The 22,478-nt window shown below is 43.4% G+C and overlaps 1 protein-coding gene across 1 annotated transcript in view; it reads left to right on the plus strand.

The window, feature by feature from the left end:
- Nucleotides 1-22,478, plus strand: part of MAGOH (mago homolog, exon junction complex subunit) — a 150,265-nt gene that overhangs the window by 40,979 nt on the left and 86,808 nt on the right. The window contains exon 2 of the mRNA XM_044085445.1: nt 796-854. Coding sequence (XP_043941380.1) covers nt 796-854 — 59 coding nt within the window. The remainder of the gene's footprint in view (nt 1-795; nt 855-22,478) is intronic.

Consider the following 22,478-nt stretch of genomic DNA (forward strand, 5'->3'; position numbering starts at 1 on the left):
GTTTTGTCTTCTATACTGATTGACTTGATTGTGGCTGAAAAGGATTCTTAGACCAGTTCAATTATCTAGTTAACAACCAAGAAAGCAGATGACTGTTCTGTGGTAGTAGGAAGAGGGGAAGATGTCCAGTGTTTAACAACAAGCAACATTTAAGCATTTCCAATATTGCATTATAACCACATTCATTCTACACATTATAGATGCATATTTAGAGCAAAATGTACATGGGGGGTGTACAAAATATGTATGTACTAGTTTATAGTGCTGTAAGTAAAATTTAATGAAATGATTCTGGTTCCTGTAGGGGTGAAAACGAAGAAACTAATCTTCTTCTTTCAGCTTTTCCCGGTTACAGTTCGCCTCAGTGGATCACCTGTCCGCTCATGATTGGCAGTGGAGTTTTACAGTGTCGAGTTGCCAGCCCGGCGCCCAACCTTCCACAGAAGGCACACACTCGCATCTAGGGCCAATTTTAGTGTATCCAGTCCGCCTACAGCATGTCTTTGGGATGTGGGAGGAAACCGGAGCACCCTGAGGAAACCCACGCGACCACAGCGAGGACATGCAGACTCAGCACAGAAGGCACCCCAGCCGAGAATCGAACCGGAGAACCTCTTGCTGTGAGGCGACAACGCTAACCGCTGCACCACCGTGGCCGCCCGAAAATGAAGAATCTATTTAGATAAAGAAAACTTTATGAGCAGTACCTAGCCACTATCTCTGGAAAAAAACGTGAAATTAATGTCCGAATTAGTGTGTGTGGTAAATGTATTAAATTGTTTTCTTTATTTTTAGGTAAACTGCGTTATGCCAACAACAGCAATTACAAAAATGATGTTATGATCAGGAAAGAGGTAAGCCTGTGCATGTAACATACTTTTAAAATTGTGTTTTAGCTAGCTCTCTGTTCTAGTTCTTGTCATTAATGTACTGCAACATGACTGAGGAATGTTTCATTACTGAAAATGTTTTTTGTCTCAGTTTCTTAGTTAAATCTGCAGATGTGGACATGGACATTAATTTCCTTTCGGTATTGCATGCTGCTTGTACTGAGGGGTTCTTGGCCCCATGTATAAACTGTTAGATCATGGGTGCAGCACACTTTATGCTGTCTCTCTTTGTGATGTTGGCACTTGCCTACCATTTCCCCTCATTTGAGGGTTTACTTTGCACTTCTTGGATATGTATTCAGACCAGCTCTTTGCTGTAGTATATTTTAACAATGCTGTTGGGGGGTCAGCAGCCACTTGTATGTACGTATATATGGGTGTGTATTTCTGAATGCCTTAAGTGTTTGGATCTTAAGCTATAGGCTACTGATCCTAGAATTTCTGGGATTTGCTTTGGGAGTTAGTTTAAAGGTAAGTGGTGTTTTTTTTTTGGAACATTTATTTACATTTCCTTGATTGTAAAAGACGTGGTAAATCTATGTAATCTGCTGCTGAGAATGGGTTTAATGTTCTGCATTCTCACCCTCCCTGTTTTCTCCCTTTTTTTCTCACATTTTCTATGGCTTCTTGAATGTCTTGGTGGATTCCCTATCCACTATCTTTAACCCTCTCCATCAAATAGTAGTGTTGAGGGTCTAGGAATAGTCTGATCCCACAGTTTACTGTCTATGCCTATTATCTGTCCCACAACCTACACCTTCTGTCTTCAGGATGACCCCTTCTCATCTCCTTGACATCTTCTGCACGGTTTTGTCATTTGATCAATCTCCTGAATGTCATGCGTCATAACACTGATATGCAGAACATTGACTCGAAAAACAGAAAAGTAATTGTATGTACTGACTCTGCGATTGCAGTACAGGTTTCTGTTTTTTTCCTGTAAGTGGACATTTCTGATGTCATTTTAGATTTCTGCATTTCCATTTGGGCATTTGCATTAGCTGAACAATTGTCCTGGGTCCCTCCTGCACCTATCGCGTCTGTCTCTTCTGGTATCTGTTTAAAAGAGCAGCTCCACTAGCCATATATTTGCCCTTCCATCCTTTACACCTGGTTGATAAATGTCTCTGTGCACCTTTCAGCAGTCTTCTGTACCTCCATGTATGGCCTCTAGGACTGCACATATTCCCCAGTGTGGCATGACTGGTGGGAGCATTACCTCTGTCCCCTTGAGGCTGTATACCATTGTTCATTCTTATCCCTGTCTGTTGTGTTCTTAAGATAGTCTTTTTACCTTTTCCATCCAATTAAGCCATACAGTTGCATAAATATTGTTGTGTACAAATTCCTTCGCTTAAATATCTGTGTGGTCACCCTTCCTTGTTTAAAGACTATATCTTGTGATCATCGTATTAATAGCTGCAGCAGTCTAAGCTGTATGGCTTATATCCTGCATAGAATGTAACTGCTGGCCAACTTCCAAAGCTTCAGGGCACCTTCTTTGTGCCCAAACAGTGAGCTTGAGCTGAGCTGACTAAAAAAAAAATCTGAGCCCCAAGCCTTTCAAAGTACTCCTGCTGCTTAAAAGTTTTACACATTCTAAAGCTTTTCCTATAGAAAAAAAATGTTTTAAATTACTTTTGGGGGCTGCTGAAGTGTATTGGAGTGTTTTTTTACTGTTTCAAATGGTAAAGTAATTTTTAACTGCTAAAAATGTTACCTGCATTTTCATCTTCATCATGGAACAAATTGCCGGCCAGTCCTACCGTCTGGCCTTCCAGCTACAAAAAGAAAAAAGTTTAACAGCCTTTGCAGTCACAACAGGCTAGCAGTTTGCCGTACCTGCAGATGGGAAACTGCTGTGGCCAAAGCTTGTTTCTCAGACCAGTCATCTTTTTCCCCAGATCTTCTGTTGTCCATACAGCCTCTACTAATCAGGGGCTAACCATGTCCCCTCAGTGTGCAAGGGAGAGCCACTGTTTCTTGTGGGGGAGGTAGGGATGGTGCCCCTGTTTAGCAAGGATGTTGTGTCCATCCATGGGGAAGCTGATGCTGCCATTAGTAATCTATTTGCCCTTAATTTCCTGTCAGAAAGAAACAAAGGTAAACATTTTTCATTTTCTGCATCAGTCTCACTTGACAGGAGTAGGTTAAGTCTGGGTCAGGATCTTGCACATGCTGTTTGTCTGTTATTAGATGTTTTCTGGTAGAAAGTCTTATTCGGGAGAGGAATGTGATGGGACAGATACAACTGGAATTCCTTGAACCTCCTCTCACCCCCCCCCCCCTGTGCTGTCAGCATTTGTGGAAGGGTTTGTTACAGCATGTGGTTTCCCTGTCATCTGTCTGCTGCACCTAAGAAAGCAGAGAAGGACTCTTGCAGTGTTCTTTAAAGATGGGATATCATGCCAAGGGTAGCCAAACATTCGACCAGCATAACGGAGCCTTTATAGCTTCTGGGCGTCTTGCGTCAGGAGTATGCCCTATGTCCACTGCATGAGGTATCCCTTCTTTAAAGAATGCTGCAGCATTGAGAAGTAGGTTATCTACTGTTATGGCAAGGTCTGCATAACTGTACTTTCTGCATTCGCTCCAATTTATATACAATTCTAGACCTGATCCAGCAGCTATATCTTGAATCAGCAGCTTCCAAACATTTTAATTCTAATCCTTCCCCTTCTGGCAAATGTTGTAAAAGCCTTTTACTTGGTTCATCTCCTACATAAGGGGATTGCAGCCAGAAAAAAGGTTATTATCTCTCCATACTCCTCCCTCATTAGACCAGTAATGGAGTACAACGCCCTGTTTGGTATGTACCTCTCCAAACATCTGCACCAACTGGAAAGGCCACAGAAATACCTCACAAAGAGAATCCATGGCCTCCCAACATCTGTCCTATGCGGAGAGGTTCAAATTACTATCACTCTACTCTGTATCTTACCAGTTGCTCAGAGGTGGTCTGTGTGTCGCCTACAAGGCAGTCTTGGACCCTGCCCTACTAGAGAGGTTCCATATTTGTAAGTCTAACTCCTCGCACATTACCTGCTTGAAAGGCCTGAATCTAATGTGCGATATCAGCAAAACCTGCTGGAGAGAGAGGCTTGTCTCTCAGAGGCTGCCCCATTTCTGGAATAGACTTCCCATACATGTCAGAGTACCTCACTGACCCTGTTCAAGTGCAGCCTTGCTGAGTGGATAGGTAACCACAACTTTGCCCAAGGGGTGCCACCTGTGTCCCTCATTGCCTGGGGTGACAGGTGCTGACTGAGGTTTATTTTTGGGGATAAACTCTTGGCTGGGTTTGTAAGGGCCCCAGGGTCATTAGCCTAGTAACCTCCTGTGATTCTATGAACATCAATTAAGAGTGGAAAAAGTGTGTGCTTTCTGCATCATTAAATTTTAGAGTTTTGAATTTGTTAGGCTCCTGTGTTTAAACTGAGGAATGTTTTATCTACAGTTCCCACCAGTGTGGAAAATGCTGCTTTGTGATTAGTGAATACTGACAAGAGAAAACTTTAAAGTGTATATATGACTCTGTATATGCCACATCCAGGGCTGTTGCTATTGGTACTGTTGACGTTTGGCTGTTTCCTCAGAACGTCCCAGAAGATGTAAAGATGAGATTTTAAATTCTCCTTTGGCTAGAGCCCATCAAAAATGTGATGAGAGGGGTAAGCTGATAAACTGAGTCTTTCAGATATTTTTTTTTTTCTTTCCAGACCCCCCTCCTCCAAACTTTCCAAGGGATTTTATGCTGCCTTGTCCAGTTTTGGAAAGAAATCAACCCTGGCAGTCCCTTATTCTTTCCATAAAGTTTGAATCTTCATTTTGTTTTTTTTTTGTCATCAGATTGTTGCAAATGGGCCCTGAGGCTGACTCAGCAGGCTTACAAATGACAATGAGAAGAAATTCCTCAATTTCAGGGAATTATTCCACATCCACCATACCAAACCTCTTAGTTCTATCCTGTCCTACAGCACATGCTGTCCCCAGGGGTAATAGAAACAGCCCTACTTTTCAGTTAGGGAAAAGGTTTTTATTCAAGAATTAGTTTTTTGCTGCCACAGAAAGAAAATGCTTGGAGGCCATTTCTGGACCTTCTTTCCTAAACCAGTGCTGGTGGTGACAAAGTTCAAAATGCTTTCACTTCACAACCTATTACCCTTCTTCCTTACACAAGATTTTTTGGTAACCTTAAATTTTAAAAGTCGACTATCCTTACATTCCTATTTATCCAAACCTCATTTTTTTCAGGTTTGGTACGTCTGGATCACAGCTGTCCTCTGCCTTACCCTTTGAGCTATTCACTCTTGTAAGAAGTGTTAGGAAACTCTCACTTGGGTGAGAGAGCTGCTATGCACACTGTCTGCTGCACACCTTGGGACTACCCGCTTTTCTTCCAGAGGAAAAATTCATCTGTATTTAGATCTGTTTTAGGTTCATAGGTAAGTACTAGGCTATCTGCTCTGGGGCCTATACAAGCCCAGCCAAAAAGGTACCCTGGCTTTTGCCACCCAAGAAAATTATTTTCCTGTGCCACTGTCGAGCAGAGCCACGGAGGTGATCCTTGGGGTGAATTTCCTATTTCCCATCCAATCATCAAGATTTTTCTTGAGTGCTAATGAGGAGCTTTGTTTGATATAGATAGGTAGTTTATTCCAGAGTTATGGGAAGTCTCTGGGACAGGAATCTATCCCTCCAGTATGTTCTGTTTATTGTGGTGACAAGGTTTAGGTTCCTAGAGCGTGTAGCTCGGAGGGATTGGGATTTCTTTAAGTGGAGCATGTCCAACAGCTCTGAGTTTGACATAGCTTTGTATGTTAAGCAGAGATCACCTCTGAGTAGGCGATATGCGACGGAGTAAAGCTGGAGTTTTTTGAGCCAGTCTGTGTAGGGCGTCTGTTTGAGGCTGGTAATCCTCTTTGTGAGGTATGTCTGCGGCCTTTCCAGTTGTAGATGTCTTGTGAGGTACATACCAAAAGGGGCGTTGTACTCTGAGTCTGAGTGATGAGTAGAGGAGAATAATGACCTCTTTTTTTCTGGACGAGAAACCTTTTGCGATGTGTGCCATGTAGAAGGATTTCCTGACTACTGTGGCGATGTGATTATCAAAGGCGAGACTACTGTCCACCTGTGTCCCAAGGTCTCTCTTCACACTTTCGGTGTGAAGTATACTACCGGCTATGTTGTAGTTCATGGGTACAGAGTTTTTACCAAAGGGGATGACCGTGCACTTTTTGGCATTGACACCAGGCATCTGTCTCGGTGAGGCCCTTTTGTAGGATGTCCACATCGTTAGGAGTTTCGATTATGGCTCCTAGATGTTCATCGTGCATACAGCTGCAGTCATTACAGATGGGTTATCCTGCCGTCAGGCGGGTCCTCGGTCGGCCGAATTCCAAAGTCTAGGTCCGGCGTCGGTTGTCGTCGCTTCTTCCCTGACGTCAGTGCGGCAGGGGTATAAAAGAGGCAGCCGACGCCATTTTCTCCAGTCTTTCTTGCCGCAGTGCCCAAGCAGAAGCAGTTCGCAGTGCCGGTCGGCCAGCTCCTGAGATTTACGAAAGTATTTCAGCCGAAGTCTTCTTTAAAGCTAAGTACCCCATTGGGGAAACTTTTCTTGCCTCAGACCGATGTCGGACAAAGTTAATAATTGCATTTCTTGTGGGAAGCAAATACCGCATAAGGATTTCCACTCTTTCTGTATACCTTGCTTACGGCCAGACCACGATGTCTCGGCCTGCCGTTTTTGTGCTAGGTTCAACAAGCGCACTATTAAGCGCTGGGCGGAGTTCGCCCTTCATTATTTTGGCAAAATATTTAATTATATCATGTCGTCGGATACTCCGACCAGTTTTAAGCAAAAGACGCAAAGACAAGGACTGACATCCGAGGTCTGCACCGAGTACTGAGACCACGCTTAGGCCGACTACCGGTTCTCAGCGAGGCGCCTACGCAGCCCCTGACTACCGATGAAACTATTTTACCGGTGACTTCAGTACCCATGGTCGCAGGCTCCTCTGTCTCCATTCCCACTGCAGATACTGACGCCACTCCTGGTGGGGAAACTGAAAATTTAGTCAGGCCTGCCATTTCTGAAGGCGTCTTCAGGCCTTCCACCTTCTCTATTAAATCCTTCACTAAATCTAAAGCTACCATGAAAACTAAAAAACAGGGTCCCCAGACCTCCTCTCAAGGCCCCATGCCTAAAAAGCAGATGCTTAAAATGGCTGAGGATTTGATAACTCTCATCAGGGGTTCTCAACCCCCCTCTGACAAAAGACCCAGACTGGAGGAAGACTACCCTTCCTCAGACCAGGCTTCTATTACCTCAGACCATTCTGAGGACCAGGATTATGCCTATTCCCCTTTTGAAGACTCTGATGCTGAGGAGTCTATTCCCTCGGTCTCCCCCCTGAGGACTACTCTTTTGTGGAAACCCTGCATACATTGAGGGAACACTTCCACTGGGAAGGCCAAGATTACTCAGATTCCAAGAAAAGGCTCGGGGAATTTCTACTGCTCCCCCAGCATAGGCCCTTGGCTATCACTCCTGTTTTAGATATTTTGGATGATGTGTACGCAGAAGCCAGCCTTAATCCAGATTCTTTACCTCCAGCCCCTGTTAAACCAGACAGGTATTACCGGGTTCCTGATTCTCACCAGTTCCTTTATAAAAGCCATACTGCAGACCCAGAAACAATTTCACAGGGTCCCAAGGGAATAAAGGCCTCTACTGCTAAAAACCCTTTACCTTCAGAGAGAGATTCCAGAGCATTAGAAAGGTGGGGGGGAAAAGGTGTATACATCTGCCACTTTAACCGTGAGGGCATTAAACTGTCAATTTCATATGTTAAAGTACCAACAGTTTTTGTTATCTCAGCTGAAAAGCAAAATGACACAAACAGAACAACCAGATTTGAAAGAGTTGCAGAATTTGTTGCATGGAGCAGAGCAAGTGGGTAAACATACCTTGCAGTGTGGTTTTGATGCTTTAGAGGACTCATGTAGAGCTGCTGTCACGGGATCTGTTATACGTAGACATGCTTGGCTCAGAGCAAACCTTACCAGATCATGTCAAAGCAAAGTTATTAGATGCACCACTTCAAAAAGATGTATTGTTTGGTGTTAAAGCTGAGGAGGTACTAAAGAAAATGGAGGAAAAAGCGAAATCTATGTAAACAGTGAAAGATTTCTTGCAGGTACAACCTCCACGCTTCAGCAGAAACTGGCCTTCAAAAAATTGGTCCTTTCCAGCCACGGACAGACCTCAAAGGGGCAGATACAGACGCCCAAGGGGTAGAGGACAACCTCAAGGATCTTACAGAGCTAGACAGTGGCAAGCACCAACCCCAAGAGGTGGAGAAGATAGATCACAGTCATTTAGAAAACAGACACAATGACTTCCCCCTATGCCTGCGAAACAAAGCTTTAATGGCAGCACCTTTGGGCGGAAAACTGGCATTATTTTCAAAAAACTGGCACATTGTTACAAAAGACAAATGGATTCTGGACATTATAGACAGAGGCTACAGGTTCCACTTTCACACCCTTCCAAAAATGAGAGGCTTGCCAAACCTGGGCAGAGGCACAAAGACAAATTTCCGCTCTCATGGATATGAAAGCGATTCAAGAGGTACCTGCAAAAGAACAAGGTCAAGGTTTTTATTCCAGACTATTCCTGGTACCAAGGAAAGACAAAGATTGGAGACCCATCTTAGACCTATCCATCCTAAACACATATCTACAGGTGCCAAAATTCAAGATGCTCACATTACAGCAGCTTCTTCCCATGCTGGGCAAGGAGTCTTGGCTGGTAACATTGAACCTCAAGGAGGCATACCTGCATGTCCCTATCAGACAAGATTGCAGAAGATACCTCAGATTTCTTGCAGGTTCAACCCATTACCAATTCTCTGCATTGCCATTTGGCTTATCTACTGCGCCCAGAGTGTTTACGAAATGCCTGGCATCAGTAATTGCCTTCTGCAGACAACAAGGAATACAAATCTACCCATATCTGGACGACTGCCTGATCCAAGCGGACAGCAAGGACATTCTACTGCAGCATCTGGCGTTTGTAATAAAACTGTTAAACTTCCTGGGATACACATTGAACGAAAAGAAATCAAAACTAATACCTTCTCAACAGATTATTTTCCTGGGTGCCAGCTTAAATACAACCACCCAGATGGCCTACCCTTATGCCAGACAAACAAGGGCAACTGTCTCAATACTTCAACAAAATGGCAACTTTCACCAGACTAACTGCAAGGAAAGTCCTGCAGGCTCTGGGATTCATGGCATCTTGCATCCTACTAATACCATGTGCAAAGCTGCATATGAGGAAACTACAATGGGACCTAAAAAACTTATGGTCTCAACACAGCCACAGCTTGGAAACAATTATACCACTCATTCCATGCCTTCAAAAGGAATTTTTGTGGTGGGCTCAAGCATGCCAAAGAAACACAGGTCTCCCTTTCTGTGTACCTCAAGCAACTCAAATCATCACAACGGACGCCTCAGACTACGCCTAGGGAGCACACATGGCAGATCAGTGCATTCAGGGAAAATGGTCCCAAAAAGAGAAGCACCTACACATCAACCAAAAGGAGATGCTAGCTGTGAAAAATGCTCTTATGACCTTCAAAGACCTACTGCATCCAGGCCAGCTATTGATAAGGACAGACAACACCACAGTCATGTGGTACATAAACAGGGGGGAACTCATTCATACCCCCTGTGCAGGCAAGCCATGACCCTATGGAACACAGCACTGGAATTGCAAATTCAACTACAGGCACAATTCCTGCCAGGGAAGGAAAACACACTGGTGGACAACTTGAGCAGAAATATGACACACCCACATGAATGGAAGTTGCATCCTCAAGTTTTCTCAAAAATAACTCGGGCATGGGGACAGCCAGACATGGATCTATTTGCTACCCACAGAAATTACCAGTTGGAAAAATTTTGTTCAAGGACCTATTACCCACAGGCCTGGAAAGTGGACGCACTCTCTTTCAATTGGACAACATTGGCAGTCTATGCCTTCCCGCCTCTTCCTCTACTGACCAAAGCTCTATTAAAAGCCAGAGCAGAGAGGCCACAAATGATTCTCATTGCTCCAGACTGGCCACGACAACACTGGTATCCTCTCCTAAAGAGCCTGACACACTCCCCACCATGGATCCTACCTCTAGTCCGTCTTCTGTTGTCCCAGCACAACTACAAAACCCTTCTCCATGCAGCTAGATTTAGGGTTTTGAGCTGGCTGTGAATACCTTAATTTCCCAACAGACTCTCCTCTCCAAGGAGGTGCAGGATGTCATCTTGGAGGCCAGAAGACCCTCTACTAGAAAAGCCTACTCCGCCAAATGGAAATGATTTTGTTCCTGGAATCAAGAAAAGGGCCAGAATCCTTGGGTAATAAATATACCTCAAATTTTACAGTACCTAGCTGAGATGTTAAACAGTGGCCTTTCCTTCTCCTCCATCAAGATACACGCTTCAGCCATTTCTGCACAATACAATACAGATCCTCCTTTATTCTCACATCCTCTATTAAGGCAGTTCCTCAGAGGGGCAAAAAATATGAAACCACCAGTCCCAGCTTGGGACCTCAACTTCGTATTGGAAAAGCTGACCCTGCCTCCCTTTGAGCCGGTTTCTTCAACAGAGCTACAATACTTGTCATGGAAAACAGCCTTCCTTCTGGCTATTGCCTCAGCACGCAGGGTTTCGGAACTACAGGCCCTCATGGCTGTGCAACCATTCATCATTTTCCATCAGGACAGAGTTTCCTTACGAACCAACCCTACCTTCATGCCAAAGGTAGTATCCAGTGTAGCTTTGAATCAGACTATTCATTTACCTACCTTTTATCCAAATCCACAGAACAAAGGGGGAGAGACTACTACATTCCTTGGACATTCACAGACAACTTTGTTGTTACTTGGACAGAACAAAGCCATTCAGGAAATCTGAGCAGCTCTTTGTGTCCTATGCTACAGGTGCTCAAGGAAAGGCTATTTCCAAACGGACAATTTCAAAATGGATAGCCCACTGCATACGCTTTTGTTATTCATTTCATGGAAAATCTGTGCCTGTATACATCAGATCCCACTCCACCAGGGCTACAGCTACCTCTGCAGCTTTCCTCAGGGGGGTCCCTACCAAGGACATTTTGGAAGTAGCTACTTGGAGTTCAGTGCACACTTTCTCCAAGCACTACCACCTTCCACTATACTCAAAATCTAGAGCGGGCTTTGCCACAGCAGTCCTGCAGGGCATCCTCGCCCCTCCTAGTTCCACTTAGTGTCTACCACCCCTACTTAGCTTTGGGATTCTACCCATCTGTAATGACTGCAGCTGTATGCACGATGAACATAGTACAGTTTTGTACCTACCATAAATGTCTATGTTCGAGTGCTCATACAGCTGCAGTCCAGGTTACCCTCCCACCATCCCCTCTTAGGACAGGCCTTATGTCAAACACCTTTATCATACAACCTATTTGGGGTATTCTTTTATGGTGTATTTGCTTGCAACTACTGTTTTTGATTTATCTACATTGCATGTTTGCATAATATTATGTTTTGCCTTCCTTCTGGGGGCACCTGACATCTGGGGCAAGAAAAACTGAAGAAAATGGCGTCGGCTGCCTCTTTTATACCCCTGCCTCACTGACGTCAGGGAAGAAGCGACGACAACCGACGCCGGACCTAGACTTTGGAATTCGGCCGACCGAGGACCCGCCTGACGGCAGGATAACCCATCTATAATGACTGCAGCTGTATGAGCACTCGAACATCTACATTTATGGTAGGTACAAAACTGTACTTTTGCAGTCATCTGCGAACTTTGTTAGCCAAAGACCTTCTGTGTTAGCCTGTACTTCAGAGAAGTAGATACCAAACAGGAGAGGACCCAGGACTGAACCCTGTGGTACTCCACTTGTCACTGGTCTGAAGTCGAATTTGGAGTCTGCTACTTTCACTGTGTGGGTTCTGTCAGTGAGCCAGTTGGCAACCCATCTTGTGACATAGGGATTTTATACTTAGTTTAGTGAGTTTATCTATAATTCCAGAGTGGGTGGTGGTGCTGAAAGCCTTGGCAAGATCTAGATAGACTGTGTGAACCACCTTACCCTTGTCTACGGCTTTGGTGACTGCTTCAAAGAAGTCTATCCGGTTTAGGATACATGATCTGCCTTTTACAAACCCGAACTGGGTGGGGTCCAGAGTTTGGAGATTACCAATGTCTTTGTTTATAAGTTCCATGATGATATGTTCAATGGCCTTGCAGACCAGGCTCGTCAGGCTAATGGTGCAGTAGTTCCAGGGGTCCGTGGTGGCTCACCCCTTGTGGAGTGGGATAACAGTCGCTGTGTGCCATTCAGCAGGCACAAAGCCTGAGGTGAGGCTATGATTGAACATGGTACTTAGGTGGGGTGCCAGTTCGTTCTGTAGTTCGTGTAGAACGCAGCCTGGGATATTGTCTGCTCCCATGGATGCTGTGTTCTTGGCTTTGGAGAGTGTGGTGTTTACCTGTGCAGCCATGATTACAGGAACTTTGCATTCTTCCGGTATAGAGATGGGCTCTTTAGGGGGTGAGAGCGGGGTAAAGTCAGCACTGAACCTGCCAGGAAGTTGGCAAGATCAGTTGGGTCTGTATATTTAGTGGCATTGTGCTGTAACTCGGAGCAGATCTGAGTGTTGCCATTGAGATTCTTGACATAGCTATAGAATGCTTTGTGGCTGTCTTTAGAATCGGTGACTATTTTGTTTTCACAACTAGCTTTGGAGGATTTTATCAGGGATTGCAGCTTCTTACTGAGGCTGGCCAGGGAGATGCTCCATTCATGGGATTTTACTCTCTTTTGCAAAAGTTTCTTCCTTCTATTGAACAGTTTGTTTATGGCAGGGGACCACTAGATGGCTTCCTTTTTTTGGAGGATAGCGTCTTGGTTCTGTTTGGGATAGCATGATCCATGCACTCATGTAAGTGCTTATAAAGTGCAATTGTGTAGGATTCAGTAGTCGTAACTGTATTGTCCATCTGCATGGGTGTCATGAAGTTCACCACTTCTCTCTAAAGAAGCATGAAGTTGGCTTTGGAGAAATTTTTTACCATGGTTTCTTTAATGGGGAGTGGGGGGCATGATGTGGATATCTAGGGTAATTGGTACCAAAATCCAGTAGCACCACCAAGGAACACTGCAGTACATAAATTAGAAGAAAACCAAAAAAGGAGCGTAACACCATAGACATAAAACTGGAACTTTAATGCAACAAAAACAAGAACAGGACAAGTGCTTTTGGCATGTGCCTTCCTCAGATCCTGAAAAAACAATTCCTACACACAACTATTTAAGAACCAGCTAACCAATCTAGTTAAAAGGCAATTAAGCAATTAAAAAATGAGGCAATGAAACATAGCAACACTTACTCCCCATTTGCATAGTGCACTTGTAACAAAAACATGTTTTAAAATATTTGTTTTACGCTTGGATCTAAGTTATTTTAAAACATGTTTTTGTTACAGGTGCTTAATTGCCTTTTAACTAGATTGGTTAAAGTTCCAGTTTTATGTCTATGGTGTTACGCTCTTTTTTATTTTCATCTAGGCTAATTGGCTTATGGTCGGATCGGACCAATGAGGCGTTTACTTCAGGTGTGGAACACCAGTCACTCATGTTGATAATGACTAGATCTAGGATATTGTTGCCCCTGGTGGTGGGGGTTGTGGATAAGTTGAACCAGGGCATTGGAGTTTGAATTCCAGAAAGCGTTGAGCGAAGGAGTTGGTGCACGAGTAGTTTTCCCAGTTAATGGTGGGGTAGTTGAAACTGCCCATTATTAGTGTTTGGTTGAACCCTAATATTTTCTAGTACATAAAGAAAAGAGGAGTGGGAATCCTGGGGCATGGTGTGTTATCTGTAGCACGCTACAATTTGGATTGCAGTTTTGCCCAGAGTTAGTTGCACTTGGATAACCCCGGCTGCATTATGCTGAGCAACTAGCCTGGAGGTGTGGATATACATAATGAATATGGACACACCTCTGCCTTTGGTGTTCCGGTCCAGGTTAGATGGCCGAAGTGTGGTATGAGTTATAGCCTGGAAGTGCAGGGGTGCTCTCTGGAGCCTTGAACCAGGTCTCAGTCACTGCACAGATATCAATGTTCTCCATTTTAAGGAGGGCCTCGAGTGACTGCATTTTGAGATTTAGACTTCTATCATTGAGTAGCATCACCCTCAGTTTTTGCTTGCCTGTTACGGTGGCGAATTTGTCATTTGAACCTTGCCTAAAAAAGGAACTATAGGGGCGGTAAGAACCTTAGCCAGTATCTGGAATCCCAGGGGTGACAGGTACAGGCCATCTCTGGCAAAGCATCGTGGTCTGTCGACCATGTCATCCCAGGCAGACAGATACTGGATTCCTTTAGAATGGCACCAGAAGCTTAGTGAATTGTTGAAGTCTATCATTTTGTCCTTGTACTGCGGCATCATTCTGGGTGATGGCAGAATGCTACTCAGGGCTAGGGTCATACCTGCCTGGGCTACAAGATCGGAGAGTTCTTCCATGTCTCTCCATGTAGTCCAGGGAGGTGCGTCTCAGGTCGTTCACACCATCATGGACAATGACAGTGTCATATCCGTATTTGTTGTGGAGTGACCTGAGTGTGTGGGTTATGTGGCGGATCCAGGCACCTGACAGGCAGCTGACAGTAACTTTCTTCTTGTTTAGCCTGGTGAGTGGGACATCAGTGTGCCTGACTATAGTGTCACCTATGATTAGTGTGTTGGGTACATTGTTTTGCCTTACTGGCTGTGGTTGAGTGGCACACTGAGTCTGCAGGCTATGTGTCATTTGGGTTGTGTTGGGGGGTGGAGGTTGCTTGCATTTCTGCTTTGGAGGTCTCTGTTGCTTGAGGAGATTATTATTGAGAGCCTCCGCGAATGTTTTTGTGTGTGTGGATTTTGGTGGTGTAGATTTAGTGAGACTATGTGATGAGTGTAGTGTGGTGTGGTGCAAGTGTTTACCTTCTCCTCTTGACTGTCAAGTTCAGTCTTGATTGGAGAGAGCTTTATCTCCAGTTTGGTTAGATAAGTGCATCTCTCACAGGTTGTAGTGTTGGGTGGTAGGAGGAGAGGGTTGTCTGAGTACATGAGGCAATTTCTTCATTGCCCCAAGATGCCCAGATTCATCAGATAGACAGGAGAGAACACTGGGAGCTTGACCCTTGGACATGCTTGAATAAAAAAACTATTTTTCTCTAAGCAAGTGAGGAAAGTTTAAGTACCAAAAATTTTCCTCTAGGTAATGAGGAAGGTTGAGTGCTGTAGTAATTAGTAGGTTATTTAGAGCTTACAAGTTCTGAACAAGTGCTGATCACGAATAAGCAAATTCAAGTGCTAAAACTAAGAATCTGTATCTGGACTAAACTAGTTACAGGAATGGGGGGAAACAAGTGCAAATGCGGGCTTTTAAATCAGAAAGTTGAGAGAGATGGAAAAACTGCCCAAACGGCCAATAACTACAATTTCTGGGCCAGAACCACTCCTTAACTCCTTATGTGGTAGATAGGCTACCTAGTGCTTACCACTCCCACTGATGAGCTAGAAGGCTTCCCTCCAACACAGAAAGCTTGGGGGGCTCAGAAGCTTACATACAGTCCTGGATACAGCAAATCTGAATCTGGACAACACTAGTTAAAGGAAGTGTGTGTGTGTGTGTGTGTGTGTGTGTGTGTGTGTGTGTGTGTGTGTGTGTGTGTGTGTGTGTGTGTGTGTGTGTGTGTGTATGTATATATATATATATATATATATATATATATATATATATATATATATAAATTTTTTATTATTATTTATAGATATATATACAGAAAAGTAGCTAAAACAGCAGTAAAAACAATTCAAATGCAGTGCAAGCTAGCACACTTGAGTATGTAGCAATGTAACAGTTTAAAAAAATGCAATTAAATTAAAAATGACTAAAAACAATTGCAGGAGGAGTCTATTAGGTAGAATGAGATAAAGAGATGGGACTGGGGGAAGTGTCCCAGATCAAATCTACAGTGGGGGGGCGGACAACTGCAAAAGCCTCCAAATTTAAACAACAACACAGGAATAGGGAGAGCGGCTATGGGAAAACCAACACCTTCAGCAGAGATCAGAAAACTATACAGTGAAGCAGAAATAACAGTACACAACTCTGACGTCAGCCAGCAATGGTGTAAAATTCATCAAACAACAATTACCAGTACACAACTCTGAAGTGCCAGAAAAATATACTCAGCTGTGTATATCTCCAGATAGTTTGAAGAGTACTCTGTCAGGACACAGGAAGGCTCCAGCAATGATATGCAGGGTTTTCCACTGTGACTTCAGCCACAGTCGGGGAATATCTCAGGATTCTGGGTCTCGTGCATCTATAATTTTCCTGATTTACTCTGGCAAGACTCCAGATACCACAGAATCTCTCTCATGTGGAGTCTCTCTGGTCACAGCACCGACACAGATTATCTCGTCAGATTTCATTTGTGTAATTTGTGAGAAGAGTAATTACTTGGCGGACACATCAAATATCCCTGAATCCAGGTCTTCCTTTATGTCTTACTACAAAGCAGTCACCACAGGCACCTTGGACACCCCTTTGGGAGGAGTGTCGGGGGAGGGGAGGGAATAAAAGTACAACCTATCTGGAACAACAAAGACCAACGCAGAGGTTATTGCCCTTATCAAGGCACTTGACTCTCCTGAATCATCTGTCTGGTCTCCAGGACAATTTCAAGTTGTACAGGCAGTATCACAATGATGTGGAAAATGAATGATGAAGGGCCACCCGACCTTTAGCATGGTATATAGCTTTACAGCACTATCTCACTCTGTAGGCATTCTGTCAGACAAGCTAAGCAGAACACAGGTAGACCCTCGGAAATGAGGTCATGGAGTTTTCCAAAATTTGATCAATCTGTGGCGAGTTCAAGTAGACCTTTTTAACCTCCTCTTTGAACAATCAGCTGACAGAATTCTGTTGCAGGACTCCAAACAAGAAGGCCTGGAAGACAGATGTCTTTTTTTTTTTTTTTTGACTGGAATTTTTCTGTATGCTTTTCCACTTATATCCAGGGAGAATCCCCAAGATCATTGTGGTGACTCCTTCTAGCAAGAGGGAATTGACCAGGGGCAGTTACCACAGGCTTTCTCACAGACTAGATCTACTCTCACAGGAACAAGGGTGTTTGATGCATGCTGACACCAGACAACTTCCAAATGACTGCCTGGATGATAAGGTTTTAATACCTTTTTAGGCAGTTTGTTTACTGAGGACGTGCAGCAAGTACTAATGGAGGCAAAAAAGCCTGCTACTAGAATTTCATATAATAAAATGAAAAGTGTATTCTAGTTGGTGCCCCTGTTTCAAAGGCGTTCTTATGTCGAAATGTGTTTGAAATGTGTATTGCATAAGAGATATTCAAGAAAACCAGTGGCTCCTCCTTGGGATTTTAATTTAGTGTTAGCTTCTCTAACACTTGCTCCATTTGAACTAGCTCATCAGGTTGACTTACGGTTCTTAAGCATGAAAATCCGTTTTACTGATTACTCTGACCTGTGCAAGAACAGAATCTGAGTTGCAAGCTAAGTCTGCCTTGTCTCATTTTTAACAGAAAATCCATTTTACTGATTACTCTGACCTGTGCAAGAACAGAATCTGAGTTGCAAGCTAAGCCTGCCTTGTCTCATTTGTAACAGACAGGGTTTCTTAGACAACTAATCCTCTTCCTTTTATGCCTAAAGTGGTATTGTTTCCCAAGCCTAAGAATGAGGAAGAATGGATATCTCATACATTTGTCTGCATAGAACTCTAGTACTATCTTGATAGTGCAAAATCTTTCATAACTTCCTGTCAGTTCATTTCTTGTGAAGGTAGGTGGGGGACCATCTGTGTCAAAGCAGACCATTTCCAAATGGTTGTCTCTGGCTATTACCTTTTGTTGCCACCTCAACAAAACTATTACAGGCAAGGTCAGGGCACATTTCTACCAGGGCCTTGGCTTCGTATATGGCTTGTTGGAAAGAGTTGGACTCTAGTATAGTATTCTAAAGCGGCATCCTAGTCTTCTGTACGTTTACAAAACAACTGCAAGCTAGATTCCTTCTCCAAGTGTGGGTCAGGCCTTATTGGGACCTTTCTCCTGGAGCTCCTGGACCCTTCACACTCCACCTCCCAGTTATTTTAGGCATATTCCTCTTATCTTTTGTGACCTTCCCTCCCTTCTCCCATTTTGTTTAAAGATGTGTTCATTGAGATGTACCAATATAAGCAATGCTGTCCTTTCTGGCCAAGGTTGAACCTGTTCCTAGAGCAAAGATAAGTCTTCTTGCCAGTTCTGCCCTCCCCTTCCTCCTACCAGTCCCAATTCGTTCTCTATTGTCACTGATGTAGCCAGGCATTTTCCTCCTAATCCTCTTCATCAGTGTGCTGGCTGTTTTCTCCCAACACCTTACTTTGTGTCTTAATCTGCCATCTCTCAGTCATGACCCCTGCCATCCCATCACTCCATTGCACCTTATGCAATGCAACCACTGCTCAGCAGGTGCAGTCTTGGCATTGATTAAAAATGATATTTAAGTAAACTGACAGCATAAGAGTACTTTTTGTCATGTTAACACATCCCTCGACATCTGTGGTCAACTTCATCTTGGCTGAAATCTGCTCACACCTGTATCCTGTTATGTGCACTTGGATATGCAGTGTTCCTTTATATATGTTATGTATAGTTTATCAAAATTCTCTGTTCTTATTTTTTTGGTATATATGTGCTTCATTACTCTTGCTGGCCACCTCCTCTTTGTTTCAATTTTCCCTAATTATCCTGTTACCACATGAGTTTTTGCTGTGTGTGCCTTGCAGTACATGCATAGTTTTATTCTTCTGCTGTATTGCACCAAGTCAGATTTCCTTTCTAATCAACAGATAGTCTGAAGTTTTTGTTTGGTTTTAATTCCTCATTGGCTTGACATGTTTTTGTTTAAAAATTATCTTGCTTTTCTGTAATTAGGATTGTTTTAAGTGTATTTTTAACAACACATTTTATCTGTTGCATTGGAAGTATCAAAACTAGGGTTGTGTAAAGTTTTTTTTTTTTTTTTTTTTTTCCCCCTCCCGTAATGGTGTAATTGTAAACTGAGGCATCCTACCTGTAGTGTGTGACAGAAATAGTACAGGTCTTTTGTGGCTGCAGTTAGTTTTTGTACTGCTGTCAACAACAAAGGGTCTTGAGTATAGTAAATGTGTTTGGAAATGAGATTGTAGTCATGGGGGGGGGGTACTTTAATAGGATTCAAGACAAGTGAGCACACCCCCCTACCTGCTTTCTGCACTAGAAATAATTTTGCAGTCTGTATGGTATGGTGTTATTTCCAAAGTGGTACTTCAGTTTACTGCAAAAAATGGAGGGTGAAGGGGATCTGTGCCTCAGCTTCTCCTCCAACACAAACTGCCCAGCTTGTCTCCCCTTTCATTACCTCTACCCCTTGCAGTATTTCTCTCTCCCCAACCCACTTACTCTAGTTCTACTTCAGAAAATCTGAGCAAAAGATATAGTTAATCTTCACCAAAATCTTGGTGGACTGACCAGCTTTTGCAGATGTCGTTCATCCCTGGTTTATCCCTTTTTCAGAATTACATCACACACCCAGTCGCACTCCATTTAACTTCTGTCCAACTGACGTTTTGTGCCACATATATGAAATGGCCATAATCAAATCCATTCCCAAAACTGCCAAAGCTTCCTAAGTTAGTGAATTCAGTCTGGTTTCCATTCTTATCTTTTGCAAAATATTGAAAAAGCTTGTCTACGGTCAACTTAACATTGGAAATTTTTGTAGAATCCTATTGGCATTCCAGCGGGGCTTGGTATAAGCATAATGGCCACACTTCATTAAGTAAGTGATTAGTAAGTTAATAAACCATTGGTAAAGGGTAGCTTGCTAGTGTCCTGACAAAAGGGTTTTTAGTCTTCCACGCACTGCTAAGTCCATCACTCTTAGCAAGCATAATCTCAAAAGTAACTGGTTTGATTTGATTCATTTACTCCAGTAAAATCTAGCTCTCATTACTCCCCTCTTAATCTCTTCCCAGAGGTATTCCTCGCATCTTTTTCCCCGTACCCCTTCCAGTTCTGTTCACTGTGTAGTAATTGACTGCCAAATTTCACCAGGACCAACCAGCTCCATGAAGTAATTGTTTGTTAAATTAGATTGAGCACTTTTGTCTCGGTAAAACAAGACTTAATCAGAATCCGATATTTTGCAAAACCATTATTCCAAATGTGCTTTGACGAATGTATATGATTGTGCAAACTACGGTGTGTAGGGCTATTGCTGCTGTTGCAGTGTTGAGAATATATGCTTAGGCTAATGTAAACTCTGACCTCTTTTGCTTTAGATAGCGGTATTGTCTAGCTCTTCTGTCACCCAGGTTCTCAAGTAAACAACAACTAAAAAAACACTAATGTGGAAAAAAAAACATTTAAAAAATCACAATCATTGGAGAACGCTAAATGGAAAGACTTATTTGAACACCACTGCTAGCATCAAAGTTGTTACGCTTTTGTCAACTGACTTCCTCAGAATGTATGGTGGGTGAACCTTATCTCATTCCAGAGAGAGAGGGTCTCGCCAAGAACAAGCCCCTCTTTTTATGACCAAAGTGGTTTGAGTTTACTTTGAATCAAGCTGTTAATCTTCCATTTTTCTACACAGAACTTGAATGGGGAGAGAGGATTCTTCATGCTCCGGACATGTATAGGCAGCTGAAGTACTAGCGTGGCAGCTCTAGTACTAGATTGACAGAACTAAGTCCTTTAGAAGAGCAAATTGGTTATTTCTTATCAGGGAACAACCCCCCCCCCCCCTTGTCTAAGCAGTTTCCAGATAGCTGTCTTCTTGTTTTTTTTCCCCACCATATGGCAGATCTGTCCCAGGGAGTTTCATTGCACTAGAGCCTTATGTGTGATGGCATACGGGAAATGGGTAGACTCTAGACGCAACAGGATGGTCCTCATAGGTTCATAGGTATATAGTAGGATAATGACCACAAGGGCCTTTTTAAGCCTAGCCATGCATCCCAAATTTCTGACCAGTTTTCTGGTACTTTTGTAAGTGTAAGCAGGGACTTGGTAGGTGAAACATTTATAAACCGGGTCCTGGGAGATGAACTATTTACAGGCTGCCTGTGTCCATTAGAGACATAGGTGCCAAATCGGGGATGAATTTCTTCCCCTTCAAGCTGTCCAAGTTCCACTTGAATTGGGTTAGGGAGGAACTCTGTTTTACATAAATTGGGGTGCCTGTTTCAGAGAAGGGGTAGTCTGAGATACCTGTATCTCCAGCATGTCCTATTTATATCACAGGCAAGGTTTGTCCTTCCTGGTGGTGGTTTTACAGATGTGCAGGAGGCCCTTTGGAGTGGGGCCTGACAATGCCTTGGAAGCCAGACCTAGATCTCCCTTCAGCAGCCTGTAGGAAATAGAATACAGGGATAGGGCCTTGAGGCAGTCTGCATAGGACATGTTACTTAACACCCTGTATTCTTTTAGTGAGGAATCTGTCAACGTTCAGTTGTTGGATATGCCTGGTTAGGTACATACCAAAGGGGGCATTGTACTCGACGATAGTTCTGATGAATGCCAAATAGTGTACCAAGGACTTCCTTGGACCTAGATGCTATACTTTTGTGTATAAGTTGCACAACATAGAATGATTTCCTCACTACCGCAGACCTGTTATGGTCAAAGGCTAGATAACGGTCTGTATGTCCCAAGTCCCTGACTAAAAGGTCAACTCTTAGTAGTATTGTGTCAATAGAATAGTTTCCAGGGGTGGATGACTTTCAGAAGGATGCTATTATGCATTTCTTGGCATTTAGTTTTAGTCCATGGCTGTGACACCAGTTGTTTGTATCAGCCCTTCCTGGAGAGAATTTGAGTCGATGGATGATTCATTGACTTCTCCTAATTTGCAATAAGCTGCAAACTTAAGTCAGCCATGGGCCATTGACGTTGGCCTTGACTTCAGAGAAGTGAATGCCAAAAATTGTCCAAGGACTGATCGCTAAAGGACTCCGCTTGTAACTGGCCTCTTTGTAGAGGTGGACTCTCCAGTTTTAACATCCTGGGTCCTGCCTGTGAGCCAGCTGGCTATCCATCGGGTGATGTAAGGTTTTATACCCAACCTCTTAAGTTTGTCAACAATGCCTGAGTGGGGTAAAAAGTTTCTATCGCATACCTAACATAGTTTCTGTCCCAATCATGGGTTTATAGATTAGTACTAGGCTAACTGCCCTTTTGGGCCACTTACCCCATGTGAGAATCAAACCCTGCACTTGTCTGTAAGGTAAACACCTTTAACCATTCTGCCAGCCTTCCTTTGTACATATCTTTATAAAGCATTACAAACTGGGTTCCTTTTCACTGTCCAGGTGCACTTTGCTAGCTTTATACTCCAGGAGCTCCTGGGTCTGTATCCTTCCTCCTTTCAGGTTATATAGGCAATGGTAGTCAACCCATGTGGCC

Source organism: Protopterus annectens, chromosome 10.part0 (assembly GCF_019279795.1).
Source record: "Protopterus annectens isolate FY-2018-M chromosome 10.part0, PAN1.0, whole genome shotgun sequence".
Taxonomy (NCBI): domain Eukaryota; kingdom Metazoa; phylum Chordata; order Ceratodontiformes; family Protopteridae; genus Protopterus; species Protopterus annectens.